At 45.3% G+C, this 14815-nt stretch overlaps 1 protein-coding gene across 3 annotated transcripts in view; it reads right to left on the bottom strand.

The window, feature by feature from the left end:
- The window catches only part of LOC135192868 (polycomb group RING finger protein 3-like), a 669299-nt gene that overhangs the window by 75302 nt on the left and 579182 nt on the right, over positions 1-14815 (bottom strand). For all 3 annotated transcript variants that reach the window (XM_064176244.1, XM_064176243.1, XM_064176245.1), the window contains one exon: positions 966-1046. In XM_064176244.1, the coding sequence (XP_064032314.1) occupies positions 966-1046 (81 nt within the window). The remainder of the gene's footprint in view (positions 1-965; positions 1047-14815) is intronic.

Below are 14815 nucleotides of genomic sequence, written 5' to 3' on the forward strand. Positions count from 1 at the left end.
CCTCACTATTTAACTGCTTTTCCAGGTCATGCATGAATATGCCTTAACTGATCACAATCTCTTACCTTCTCTTTCCTGATCTGAAATTATGTCTTTATAGACAGAAAAAAATATTTTCATTCATCCCTTCTACCACAGTATTATTCTGGAAGCTTGTGTTGTGTTGCATGTCCATTATGAACACTAACCCATGTTCAAAGTTATCACTCCCAAACTGCACATAATTATTCTCTGGATGTGACTTAAGTTCTAGATGTTCAACTTAACATTTCATTATACTTATAACCATTTAATTTTGGTGGCCATAAATAAACAGTGATATTGTATGCTCAATATGAATTCCCCATTATTTACTACTCATCTGAAAGTTTTGTTGTGTGGGATTTTGCTTTGGTTAAAGAAACTAACATCAGTAACCTAAAGACTCATTCATCTGATTTCCCCAGCCTTGTTTATGCCTACTAAATATTGTTACAAGACTCTCAAACTGAAGAGTAAAGTTAATTCATCTGCATTCTTTAATAGGTATATTCATCCTCTCCCTTCCAAACTACAGAATATACATGTATCAGATGTTTGTCTCCTCTCCATTGCAATCAGTTTCACAATTTTCACAAAATAATATGAGCAGTATCTGAATCACGTCTGAGAAAAACTTTCCTCTCAATGGCTTCAGTCTCCTTTATTTTATACATTTTTAATTACTATCAAATTGACATCTGCCATCAACTTCCCCTTTTCCTTAGTGGCACATTTCACATTTCCCCCAATTTTTCTCTTTTGAATTAAGAAAAATAATTATTTTTTAAAAATAGTTTATTAGACATTTTAAAATATGCATTTTAACCATTTTAAAGTTATTGCAGTATAGGTCTGCATGATCTATACTTATGAAATTTGTTCTTTAGTCAGCTAGTGATTTGCATGGAACATGAAAATTTTGACGAAAAACAGTTGTGTCATACCTTAAATCTCCATCTAGTAACAACTACAAACTTGAGTGTGTGGTCCTTGCCAAGAATCTCTTCATTGCATAATATATCCAGCTGATGTAAAAAAAAGAAATAATTCATTCAATGAGACACAGAACATGGCTTTGAAACAATACATTTCAGATAAGGTCCAATAAAGAGATCAAAGCTACAGAATCCCATTCTCATGTAAAGACATTTTTTTTCTCTGATATGCTATGAAAATTGTTTACACAGTACCCAGCAAGTAACTTTCTACTTTGAAAATGCATTTTTAAAAGGCTATCCTCTGCTTATACATCAGTGTTTAGGGTAGGGGGTTTTAAGACATTTTATCATTGTTTTTCGTTTCTGTGTCAGGTTTGAAAAAAAATATTTGAAACAGCAAGGGTATGGACTCATAAGCAAATGTGAGATCATACGACCAGCCGTCAGTTGAACTGCAATAAATGATCACGCACTTGCTTTTAGCCTTTTTGACTGCAAGGTGACATGTACTGAAAGGGTAAGTCACCATAAAAATGGCATATGGTAATGGTACTTTACCACAGTCTGAGAAAGCTAAGAATGTGCATGCAGTCTACTAACATGGCTTAGCTGACAGGCAATACCTTAAACCAGGATTCTTCTATAGCATGCAACCAAGTATTTGCATTCTTAGGGCCTTCCTCCTCTAAACATATTTTTCACTGGGCATACCAATATGCTGTTTCCACAAAAATGCCATGTGCCCTCAGGGAGGGAAGACTCCTGAAACAAGTGTTGTTGAATGAACATTCTTCCATTTCAATAACAGCCAAGTAGGTTGTAAAACTAGACATTGCTGTGGTGTAATATTGAATTTAAACACAAAAGCAAAAAGTGTATTTAGTAAGAAAGCAATCCAGGTTTCTAAAAAGTATTATGAACTTTAGCACAGATGCTAAATGACCCAACCATACGTGACATACATATGGATCTACTATTCACCAAAAAGGAAGAACTTCCTGGGGATATGATAATCAATGTCAACCTTGGTTGTCGCAACCATGAAACAGTATTGTTCCAGATCCTGAAGGGAGTGAGGAAATCAAGTAGCAAAGTACAGACCCTGGGCTTCATTAGAGCAGAAATTTGCCTTTTCAGGAAGCTGATAAGTGGGATCCCATGACTGGCAGCTCTGAAGGGCAAAGGAGCTCAAGAGATGACAAGTCTTTATGGACAATGTTCTCAAGCAGAAGAACAGTCCAGCCCAATACTCAGAAAAATGAGTAGATGTATTAGGAGACCAGCTTGGCTAAACAGGGAGCTCAAGATAAAAAGGGCATCCACAGGAGATAGAAGTGAGAACAGGATGCAAAGGAGTTTGTGGTACTTTGGGTGTACCCCGCCCCCCCACACTTTAGAAGCACCCCACTAGACTCAGTCGGGCTCTGGGAATATAAATGAAGCTATTTATTTACAGCTAGCACAATATACAAGCAGATATTTACAATATATACGGTTATATACAGAAATATACAAATGAAAAGGCAATACAGAAACACAACTCCCCTCCCAGAAACCTGAGTCCCCAGGAGGGGCTCTCAACCATCCCTGCACCTTCCCCCTGCCCCTCTCAACCTTACCCCAGTCCTAAGGAAGAAAAGAGGTTCGGCCAAGAGGTGAAGAAGCAAAGGTGAGTGGCAGGAGAGGTTAGGGAGATGCAGCTCAGCCAGAGCCCAGCCAGAGAGTGAAGGCAAAATGCCGAGAGTATTATCTAATTCTTCTTCAGCAAGACTCTGAGGGAAAGTAGATATCACCATTTTATTTTCTTTTTTTTCACAGCCTATGATCTAGTTTTTCTCACCAAAACATTCTAGCCTACTTCAAACTAGCACAATCCACCCCTGTCTACTTTGCTCAGAGTATTGCTAAGAACTATGTGATCTAATCTAAACTATTATTTACACTAATGAATTTTAAAGTTCAGTGTGGAAGGATGGCTGCATGAAGCAGGCCATGGAAATTTACTGGACTTGTTTGAAATATCTGAAGAAAGTTGCAAGATCACCCTCACCGCTGAAGCACCAATCAAGGACAAGGACACAGCGACCTTCATCTAAAGTTAACTTAGAAAAGCAGAACAAAGCATACAAGAATAAGGAACTACTAACCAAAAACAGGATATAGGGGCGTACTAGGGGTGGACTAAAAAATGCGCTAAGCACCCAATTAGCATGTCCATAGCTTGATAATTAGCATAGAATACGCCTGCTTGCTCTCTGCTTGCTATATATAAACCGTGCTGTAACTCAATAAAGTTGAACTTGCTTTATCAATCATATTGATTGGACCCTGGCTTGTTCCACTTCAAATGGCCCCCCGAACAGGGACCACGCAGGACCTGACGGCAAAACGCATCGGGATCCGGAGGAGCAGGACCTGACGGCAAAAGGCATCGGGATCCGGAGGAGCAGGACCTGACGGCAAAAGGCATCGGGATCCGGAGGAGTTGGGACTGGCGATTCGGCAAGCTCTCTTAAAGACGTCCGACACCGGCGAGGCAAAGGCTCCTGAGCAAAAGCGGGAGACGGCTCGACCTCTACGGCAAACGCGTGAGGTGCCCACAACGTGAAGACTACCATGGAGAAACAGGTAGCACATGATTTATTAAAATGCTTTTTAGAAAAGCGAAGTGTAGGGCCAGTTAAGGGGCTAGAGGATTTGATAGAATTAGGATATAATTTAAGGGTAATAGAGAAACCAGATCATGTATTTGACTGGAAGAGCTGGAGGGAGATTGGTAACAACTTATGGGAAAGAGTAATAGACAAAGATAAGGTTGCTAAAAAACTTATGAAACCATGGAGGGACATTACTAATGATTTGAAAAAATATCAAATGGAAAAGGATGTCGCCCTACAAGCCCAGAACCAGTTAGATCCTGAGGCTGGAAAAATTATACCAGGAGCAGACTATTGGTCTCTGCCTCCAGGGGACAAAATCCCTGTTAAAACCGATAAAATCCCTGCTAAATCCTCCTGTATTAATTATCCTACTTTACCCTCTCCTGCGCTACCTGACGACAAAGGACCACCACCTCCATTCCCCACTGATGAAATACCAGTCTTGGAGCCTTCGGCTCCTCCGCTCCCGCGAGACCCTCGCTCTTTACGGGCTCCGAGCCCCTGGAGAAGTCCGGAGGTGGAGACCCAAGAATGGCCAAAGCCGCCGCCTGGTATCGATGGGGAGCCGAGGGGAAAGGCATCAGTACAAACTATAGACTGGAAGGCACTGGGGGAAGAGGCTTTTGCGTCAGGGGATCGTGAGGCAGCACTAGAAATAGTGCAGACCTTCCCTGTGTTTTATGAAACGGGGGCGGATGGTCAGCAGAGAGGGGAACATAAGCCTTTTAATTGGAAAATGCTGCAGACCCTGAGACAAACAGCTAAGGAATCAGGACCGCGAGGGGAACCGACAAAACAGATTCTTGATTACATCTTTTCGGGATATGTTCTCTGTCCTGAAGATGTGAAGAGAATTATGCGCCTCATTTTGACACCATCTCAACAGATGTTGTGGCAGTCTCAGTGGCAGCAATTAGCCACTAATTCTCAGAACCAGCCTAGGGCTCAGGGAAATCCCCTTCATGGGGTAAGGGTTGATCAGTTGATGGGAACAGGAAATTTTTCTACAATAGCCACACAGGCAGAATGCGGGGCAGAAATTTTACAGGAAGCAATGAGAACAGCTAAGGAGGCACTGAGTATGACAAAAATAGAGCCAGGACCCCCCGCCTATACAACTATTAAACAAGGTCCAAGAGAAGCCTTTTCTGAATTCATAGACAGACTTGCAGCAGCTTTTGAAAATGTAGAAATAGAAGATCGAATGAAAGCACCCTTAATGAGGCAGTGTGCTCTGGACAATTGTAACCCAAAAACCAGGGCAATATTGTCCCAGTTACCAATAAACAGCACACTTGAGAATATGTTGGAGAGAATGAGCAGGGTGCCAACAGGAGAACAGGCATTCCTGACAGAAGCAATGGACAGGCTAGGAGAAAAAATGATTAAAGCTCAGGAGAATGAGCTGCAGGCTCAGCAACAAGCTTTAGCGGCAGCATTAGCCCCCCTCAGGGAACAGGGAAAGAACAGGGGAGGGAATGCTGCTACCTGTTTTCGCTGTGGAGAAAAAGGGCACATGAGAAGACAGTGACAACAGGGAGCGGTGTGGTGTCCTGCCTGCCAGAAGGACAATCATTCTCAGAAAGCCTGCAGACGTTCGGGAAACGGGATGAGGAGCGCCAGCCAGCCCGGCGCTCCGAAACAAATAGCGGCTCCAGCACAATACAGCCCTCACAACCCTTTCTCCCCAAGCGACGGATCAGCGATCTCCAACCAGCCACCAGCGGGAGCCTCGGCTTGGACCTGGCAACAGCAATAGACTGTACATTAGTGAATACCAATCCCGTGGCAATTCCTACAGGAGTCTTTGGTCCCTGCAAAATCAATGATCAACCATGTGGAGCTCTGATATTAGGACGATCATCAACGGCGATAAAAGGACTCTTTGTTTTGCCTGGTATTATTGATGCAGACTCGGAGGGAGAAATTAAAATCATGCTACATACAAATTTTCCACCAATCCATATTCCACAAGGATCAGTGTCCTGGAGTCCTGTACCCCTAAATTCCTCTCCTGCCCGGACTTCGGGGGGAAAGGGGAAAAGCCACCTGGTTTCCCCCCCCCCCCTCGCCTGCCCTGCAGCCGTGAAGGGGGCGGGGACTGCCCCGTGAGTTCCCGCGCTGGAGCCAGGCTGGGATTGGCCGTGCGCTTTCGCGCCTAAGGTGTGGTAACTCTGCCCTTTGTCTAGCCAAGGTTATAAATATTGGGGATCTTCCCGCCTTTGGGGTTCCCGCTTTGGATTTTGCGTGTGTCTGGACGCATGTCTCTGCCTGAGTTCGTTCACTCCCTTGTGCCTGGACTGCAGAGAGACTAAGGACTTGCTTTGGTGTTAGGCACACCTTTGTCTGCCTAACGACCCTTAACGACCCTTAACGACTCCTGCAGCCGCTGGAGGAGGAAGACAGACCGCACGAGCCAGCCTGAGTGAGTTATTTGGCTTAGCTTAATTTAGTAAGAAACCGCTATTAATTAATAGCTGAGTCCTTTTCCAAAAACTGACTTCCAAATACATATAGTCAGATTATTAATGGTATCCTTGTAGAATTCTCATGCAACTCAACCTGTTTATCAAACGAAATTAATCTTTGTATATATAGTTGTGGGGGCGGGTTTTGTAAAAATAAAAAATATCTATTTTTGATAAATTCTCGACTCGGACACGTATTCCTGCTCTCCGCAACAATCAGTAATTGCTCAAGTGGTACTGCTGCCTCAAATGACTGAGGGACTACAGAATTCCTTAATAGAAAGAGGAAAAGGCGGTTTCAGGTCTACAGGCAATCAAGCCATGTTAACCATGAACATGGTCTCCCGACCAGAATTAAAAGTGACTGTTGTATGTCAGGGGGAACGAAAGGAATGGAAAGCACTCTTGGACACAGGGGCTGATATAACTATTTGCAACCTTTCTAATTGGCCTAGTAATTGGCCATTGCTGAAAAAACAACATCAAGTCGAGGGAGTTGGAGGCTCAGTTCAAACCAGCCACAGTGCCCATCCGGTACAAATTTTAATTGACAACCACCAACTTACACAGGTGGTAACAGCGATGCCTCTACCATCAAATGTATCCATGCTTATTGGAAGGGATGTGCTAAGCCAAATAGGTGCCACCATCACTACAAACCAAGAGGGTTTCTAGTGGCGGTCACTGGCTCTTGGACTTTCCCGATCCAGTTAACGTGGTTATCAAATGAACCAGTCTGGATCGACCAGTGGCCGCTGAAAAAGGAAAGTCTGCAAGCAGCCCAGAATCTGGTAAAAGAACAATTAGAGCTTGGACATTTAAAACCTTCTCTTAGCCCCTGGAACACTCCAATTATTGTCGTAAAAAAGTCATCAGGGAAATATCGTCTATTACACGATCTACGAGCAATTAATGATCAAATGCAAGCGATGGGAGCGACCCAGCCCGGCCTGCCGAACCCTGCTATGTTGCCTGAACATTGGAATTTACTAGTTATAGATCTAAAGGACTGTTTTTTCACTATAGAATTACATCCGCAGGACACCATCCGTTTTGCTTTCACACTGCCCTCCCTTAACAGACAGGCGCCGGACCAGAGATATGAATGGACGGTGCTCCCACAAGGCATGAAGAACAGTCCTACTCTTTGTCAAATTTTTGTGGACCAAGCCCTAGAACCTCTTAGAGAAAAATGGACTAACGTGATCATTTATCATTACATGGACGATATTCTTTTTGTCAACAATCACCTTTCCAAGAAGAACAGCTCAAAGAGATTGCTGATTCTTTAAAGACCAAAGGCCTCCAAATTTCAGAAGAAAAAATTCAGAAACATGCTCCATGGAAGTACCTGGGATGGAACATAACAGACTCTCAAATTACTGCTCAAAAAATGCTTGCTATCCCAGATATTAAAAATGTCAATGATGCCCAAAAACTCCTAGGAAACATACAATGGCTATGGCCCATTGCAGGGATAACGAATGCGGACATAGAGCCATTAAGACCCCTGCTCAAAGGAACTAATCCAGCTGCACCTGTTGAAGTGCAACCAGCATTAAGAAAGCATTTAGAGGAAATCCTAGAAAAGACTGCTACAGCCGCGGTGCATCGGTACAATCCTGAAAAGGCCATTGACATCACCATCCTAAAAGAACGACAGCACCTGATGGGAGCCCTAACCCAAGACAGAGAAAAAAGGGGGAGTCAACAGACGGTTGTCCTGGAATGGTTATTTCCCCATATACAACCAAAAACGACGGTCCAAACTCAAGAAAAAACATTGGCACTGTTGATTAGAAAAGGCCGTCAAAGAATCTTACAAATAGCAGGAGAAAAACCAGGTTGCATTTACCTGCCAATAAGGAAAGAGGATTTGGAGTGGTGGATAACAAAATCGGAAGATTTACAACTTAGTTTATTAGAAGAATCGGCCACCCTAAAAACTGACTCTGTAAAAAATAATGTACTGAAATGGCTGTCTCAGATAGAGTGGATGGAAAAACCAAAGTTATCTGAGAAACCACTGCATGATGCCATATCTGTTTTTACAGATGCAGGAGGAAGATCACGAACAGCTGCGGCCACTTGGCAGGAAAAGGGACAATGGCGACATCATGTTTTGCCGTCACTTCCAACAGATTCCCTACAAACTTTAGAACTATCAGCCGTGGTGTGGGCCATGAGTAAATGGCTAATAGAACCTATTAATATAGTTACTGACTCTATGTATGCAGCAGGGATCCTCAGTAGAATAGAAGAAGCTGGCTTGCGAGTTCTGAAGAAGGCACGATTAAATGAACTTATAAGACAATTGTACAGTGCGGTGAAACAAAGAACTCAACCATATTGTGTTATTCACATAAGAAGCCACAAATGGGACATTGGGCTCGGAGAGGGGAATAAAAGGGCTGATGACCTAGTAACCACAGTGGTCAAGGCCCCCCTAAGTGAATTTGTAAAAGCCAGAGAATCACATTCACAGTTTCATCAAAATGCTAAGGGGCTCAGAAGCCAATTTAACATTACTGTAGAAGAAGCTAAAGGGATTGTCCGCTCATGCCCTACTTGTAGTCACCATGGGTCCTCGCTAGGAATTGGCGTAAATCCCAGGGGGGAACACCCTAGAGATCTGTGGCAAATGGATGTAACCCATGTATCAGCCTTTGGCAGATTGAAATATGTACATGTTACAATTGACACTAGTAGCATGATGATCTGGGCCACTGCCCAGGCAGGAGAAAAGGCTCTCCATGTGATCAGACATTTGACAGTCTGTTTTGCAGTAATGGGGGTCCCTAAAACCATTAAAACAGACAATGGCCCTAGTTACACCAGCAAGAAACTAAGACGCTTTCTTCAATCTTGGAGCATTGAGCATAGAACTGGAATTCCCCATAACCCAACAGGGCAGGCAATTGTAGAAAGAGCCAATTACACTCTTAAGATATATCTTGAAAAATACCGGGAAATTCAGGATATACAAGAAAGATTAGCTAAGGCTTTGTTTGTTTTGAACTACCTTTGCATTTTTGGATCTGCAGAAGAGCCTGCAGCGATCAGACATAGAGAAGGGAAGAAACAATTAGAGAAAACAGAAATGTGGGTGAAATATCGAGACCTAAAAACAGGTGAATGGATGGGACCTGCGAAGGTACAATATATGGGAAGGGGATATATGTCTGTGATTACCCCTACAGGGCCACAGTGGATCCCGAGCCGATGGACCAAACCTGCTAATACTCCTGAGCTTGTTGAATCTCCTGCAGCTGACAAGCCCGATCCTTCAGAAAATTGATGAGCGTACTAATCTATGGGTAACATGGGCAAATGAGACAGGAAATATGGATTTTTGTCTAAGTCTACAATCGGCGACAGATCCCTTTAAAACTTGTTTAATTGGAATACCTGATTTACAGATAGACGATTTTAAAAGTAACTCCCATGGAAAATGTGAGCAAGCTGACACTATATCCCAATGTACAGCAAAATTAATAGGGGGTTTGCATGTTACCTTACCCTGGGATCCACAGGAATTAGAACTGTTGGGTTCCAAAGCAATCAATCCTAACAAGACACAGACATGTGTGTACTTTGGATCCGATAAAGCGGGGGTGGATGTATATCTTAAGACAAGTCCTACTTCGGACTATGAGTGGCAAGACAGGCATCCACGTTATGGGACGGAGGTATTCAACAAGACATGGACTAGATTAGACCCAGTAAATTTAATGTACCATGATTTCAATAACACAGGCTTCTGTGGAAAACATGGAATGCTTGGGTATGAACCACCAAAAATAAAGGTTAAAGGAGTAAATGGTGGACAATACAAAATCAGCCCTGGGCGAGATGAGACATGGGGAGTTAACAAGCAATTTGGGCCCATTTTTATGGAATAATGGAACCCCCAAGGCCTTGCCCCACAACACCTTTTTGATATGCGGCGACAGGGCATGGCAGGGAATACCTGCTAACGTAATAGGAGGTCCATGTTATATTGGAAAACTAACATTATTTGCGCCTAAAATGGCAGATGTCATAAAAATTGCGAAACAAGAAATCAAAAAAGAGCAGTCTCGCAATTAGACCCAGACTGCAATGATGAGGTGTACTTATGGTCCTCCACAGCTAATATTTTTTCTACCTTGCTAACACCATGGATTACTATAGGCCACAATTCGAGGTTAATAGCGAGATTGGCATGCTGGTCGGTAAAACAAGCTAATGTTACTACTAATGTTTTAGAGCAATTACTAATGGATCAAAATAGCCTTAGGCATGCGCTGTTACAGAATAGAGCTGCTATTGATTTTCTTTTACTAGCTCAAGGTCATGGATGTGAACAGTTTGAAGGCATGTGTTGTTTTAACCTTTCGGATCATAGCCAATCTATACATGGGGAACTAAAATGGTTAAGGGAACATACTCAAAAGATTAAGCAGAATGATGACCCTCTAGGGGACTGGTTAAGAGGATTAGGAATAACAGGGTGGATGAAGCAGTTATTAATGGAAGGCTGTCGATTGCTAATTATTTTGATTATAATAATAATTGTTGTAAGATTAATAATCGCATGTGTTATGAAAGCAACTACGCAGTCTCAAGCACTTCCTGTACAAGAGAAAAAAGGGGGAATTGTGGAAGGATGGCTGCATGAAGCAGGCCATAGAAATTTACTGGACTTGTTTGAAATATCTGAAGAAAGTTGCAAGATCACCCTCACCGCTGAAGCACCAATCAAGGACAAGGACACAGCGACCTTCATCTAAAGTTAACTTAGAAAAGCAGAACAAAGCACACAAGAATAAGGAATTACTAACCAAAAACAGGATATAGGGGCGTACTAGGGGTGGACTAAAAAATGCGCTAAGCACCCAATTAGCATGTCCATAGCTTGATAATTAGCATAGAATACGCCTGCTTGCTCTCTGCTTGCTATATATAAACTGTGCTGTAACTCAATAAAGTTGAACTTGCTTTATCAATCATATTGATTGGACCCTGGCTTGTTCCACTTCAGTTCAGTTCACATTTCATTCCAGTTTCTGTTGAGAAGGTGGAGGGAGAGGTGCTGGGAAAGGTTAAATAAATTTGAAGTAGACTGGGGAAGGAAGATAAGGGCATGGACTGGTGGTGTGGCAGGTTCACTTTAATTGTGCAGCTAGAGAAGAGGAACTGCAGGACTGTACCCTCAGAGGTGGTGGATTGTGGAAGAATTTCTCACCAGTCGAGGACATAAAGTCATAAACATGGGTAACTTGTGCTGAGGACGTCCTTGGTTCCCAGCGAGGCTAGGAAATCGAGATGTAAACAACTGAGCACCCCACACACAGCTGCAGTGGGCAGAGACTAGATAACCAAGGGGGCTGGAGTGGGTGGTCTGGGAGGCTGAATGTTGTGATAAATTAACCTATGTGCACATTACATGTAACCTTTCAATTATCACCTGTAACCAATCTTAAGCTGAGCACGCCTCTTGTTAGAACGCATATAAGTCACTGTATTATGGAAATAAAGTGGATTTGACCATCTAACCATATTGGTGAACAAAGAGTCATCTTCCCATAGCGCTCCACCGAACATGTTCTCCAACATCTGGCGCTCGAACAGAGGAGTCAGGACACGAGCCGGCCGCAGGTGAGACTGTGTTGGGGGCCAGAGGGTAGGCCTGAAGAAAGAGGGGTCCAATCATCTCGTGGGACGTTCTCTGTATCGGAGAGAGTAAGCGTCATTTGGTGCCGCTGGGCCGGGTAGCGCTGCCCAGAGGTGGCAGTAGTCTGGACGTTCATTTCCGGAGTGAACAGCCCATGTGTGTAAGGCAGGTAAGGCCCACAGTGGATTTGCTGGGGCACTGCGTCTGCTGGCGTATTTATCTCGTGAGAGAAGTTCGCCAGACATTGAGCTCTGAGAGCTGCTGGCCCGGGTGTATGAGCAGGGTCATGCGAGTAAAGAGCCTCCCATGATTTTGAAATCGAAAGTGCAGCGGGAGGTCGGAGACGCGCTGTGGGACGCGGTTCTTAGCAACGGAACAGACTCTGAGTCGACCCGCCAGCTAAGTCCCGCCCGGCGGGAGGTGCTCCGCGCGTTACTAAAGATGAAAGCCGAAAGGAACACGTCGGCGGTGGTTTTCCTGTTACTTCTTGCCCTGCCAGCCGTTACAAACAGTTCTGACACGTGCGCGGCGCCAGGTTTCTCCTCCGCCCCCGCCCCGAGCGTCCCGAAGAGAGAAAGCTCCGTGCTTCGGTTTTTCGGTCTTGGCAGAGCTGCTTCCGTTAAAGGCGTGGCTGGGAAGGTTGCCGGCTCTGTGGCGGAGTTGAAAATGAGCGTGCAGCACGATCCCGGCGGGCATCCATGTCGCCCGCCGCGCGCCCCGCCTCCGCCCTCCTTCCCTGCTGGAGCCGCGCCCGGTAACCCGATTGTAGCCACGTTGACCGCAGGGGCATCGGCAAGTGACATGTTAGAATGTATCCACGGCAGGGAGCGATACGCGGTTCGCAACAAGGTTGCTGGCGATTTGCCTTTATAGTACCATCTGTGACTGAAGCTGAGCCTGTGAGCCGCTCTGAGTACACAACTTTGCCGCGAGGCATGCAGACCACACCAACTCTCTGCTGATTGTTCGTTGCAAAGCATTGCAAGCCCCCCGAAAAGAACTGGGCATGTGCAATTGTTTATCACTATGTGAATGACTTTGTTTTCTGTCCCCGCTGACGAGTCTTAGTCTCCGAGAGACGTCTCGTCGTGTTTCAGCTCTGTGGGCTGCGCATAGGAAGCTAAGGACTTTTTGATCGGTCTAGCCGGAGTGCTAGGAGAGACGCGCTTGGGACTGAGTTAAAATTCGCTTGAATCCGCCCCCGACCGGCACCCATAATGGCGGCTGCCCGTAGCGACCCGCCGGCAGCCAGTTACAAACGCTTCTCAGCTTGGAAAAGTTTTCGGACCTGCTGTGCGGAGGGCGGCTGCCTGCCGCTGTGTGTACTGTGTCGAATCTGCCGCTGTAGCCCGCGCGTCCCCGCGGATGACTGCATGTGATATGGGACACAGACTTTTAGTTTTCAGCCGGTAAGAGACGTTACTGAAGGTACAGAGGAACGGACGGTAAAGAGAGAATGGACCGACGGCAGACACGACCGCACCGGGCGGCTCGGGACCCTCCCTTTCCCGCGGCTCGGCGGAACAGTCTTCAGATCCGCCCCCCCCCGCCCGACCATCTCCAACGGACCGAATCACAGAGTTTCCCCCCCCCCCCCGCGAGTCTTCAACAGCTGGGGGACTGAGGGAGATGCTGAGGGGATCGGTGGGGTGGGCAGAGTTTGTGGGTTTCCTTGAGTCGTTTCAGAGTTTAGTCAATTTACGTTTGTACGGCTACAGGGGGATTAGCAATTCGATAGCTCACAGCTTAGCCTCTGTTGTTTTGTTTTTTGCTTCCTTTTTCTCTCTCTGTCTTGAAGAGTCTGAGAGGGAAGACGGCAGTTTGGAAGTTTTCAGAGTAGATTTCATGTTGTGTACCAAGGATCGATAGTGGGATGGGAGATGGACGGAAACAACAAGTGGTGGCTGACCTGAAACAGCTGGGGGTTGGGCGAGATGGAGGGCCGAGGACAAAAGCGGCACTGCGGCTGCTGGCCTCCTCCCCCTCCTCCTCCTCCTCCTCCTCCCTCTTGCCACCTGTGGAGGGCCCGCGGGGCCCCGTTCCCCCCCCCCCCCCCTCCCGTTGTTTCTTTTACTGATTTTTTTTCTGCCGGAGTTATCTCCTCGTACGGATTTTTTTTTTTTCCCTGCTGGGAGGCAGCGAAGCCTCGAAGCTGTTTTGACAATGCCAGATGTGAGGAGAGAGCTCTTCACTGGGAGACTGATTGGATACTGGAATGGGCTGCCCGGGGAGGTGGTAGAGTTGCCGTCCCTGGTGCCCTGGAGCTGTTCAAGGCAAGGTTGGACGTGACGCTTGGTGCCATGGTCTGACCTTGAGCCCCGTGGTGAAGGGTTGGACTTGATGATCTCTGAGGTCTCTTCCAACCCTGATGGTACTGTGCTACTATGATACTGAAGACGGATGTCAGAAAGTTTATGGAAATGGTAGCAAGAATGACGAGGATTACTTAGGACCATTTTTGCCCCTGTTACGGGCATGGACACGCACAGGTGTATTTTATAGCCACCTGATAATGACACTTTGCATTCGAAATGATAGCTAATAGTTCCTGGCTGGGGTATTCACCATCGCCTTACTGGTTAATTCCTTCTACAGACTACGCAGCAATGACTTTTGCACCCACTGCTCAGTGGCAAAAAGAAAAAGAGGGAGATTGCTAGGCCATAGCAGAGATGCCAGTGCCACTGACCATGGGTGGAAACTTATACAGACATGGAAGGCACCAAGCAGGACAGACTAGAACTCAGATGCATTGCCTCTCACAGCGAAGGGTGTAGGCACTGAGATCTACATTACAAGTCACCAGACTCTGGACTAGGAACAGGGAATGACAGAGCTTGTAGGCTAATGCCAGTCAGCTCCTTCCTCCAATAACAGATAAAGACAGGACTAGTATAGAAGTTTACTGGAACAGCTGCTAATTGCATGAAATGAGCCTTGTGACAATTCTGACTTTTCCTTTTTCTGAGAATACCATGGGATTGTTATCTTCTTGGATTTTCTTTGCTTTTTCTTGAATTTGCTGTAGCTGATAGATTTTTAGAGTAAGATAAGTTAAGACTAAGGGTTTGT

This window comes from Pogoniulus pusillus, chromosome W (assembly GCF_015220805.1).
Source record: "Pogoniulus pusillus isolate bPogPus1 chromosome W, bPogPus1.pri, whole genome shotgun sequence".
Classification (NCBI taxonomy): domain Eukaryota; kingdom Metazoa; phylum Chordata; class Aves; order Piciformes; family Lybiidae; genus Pogoniulus; species Pogoniulus pusillus.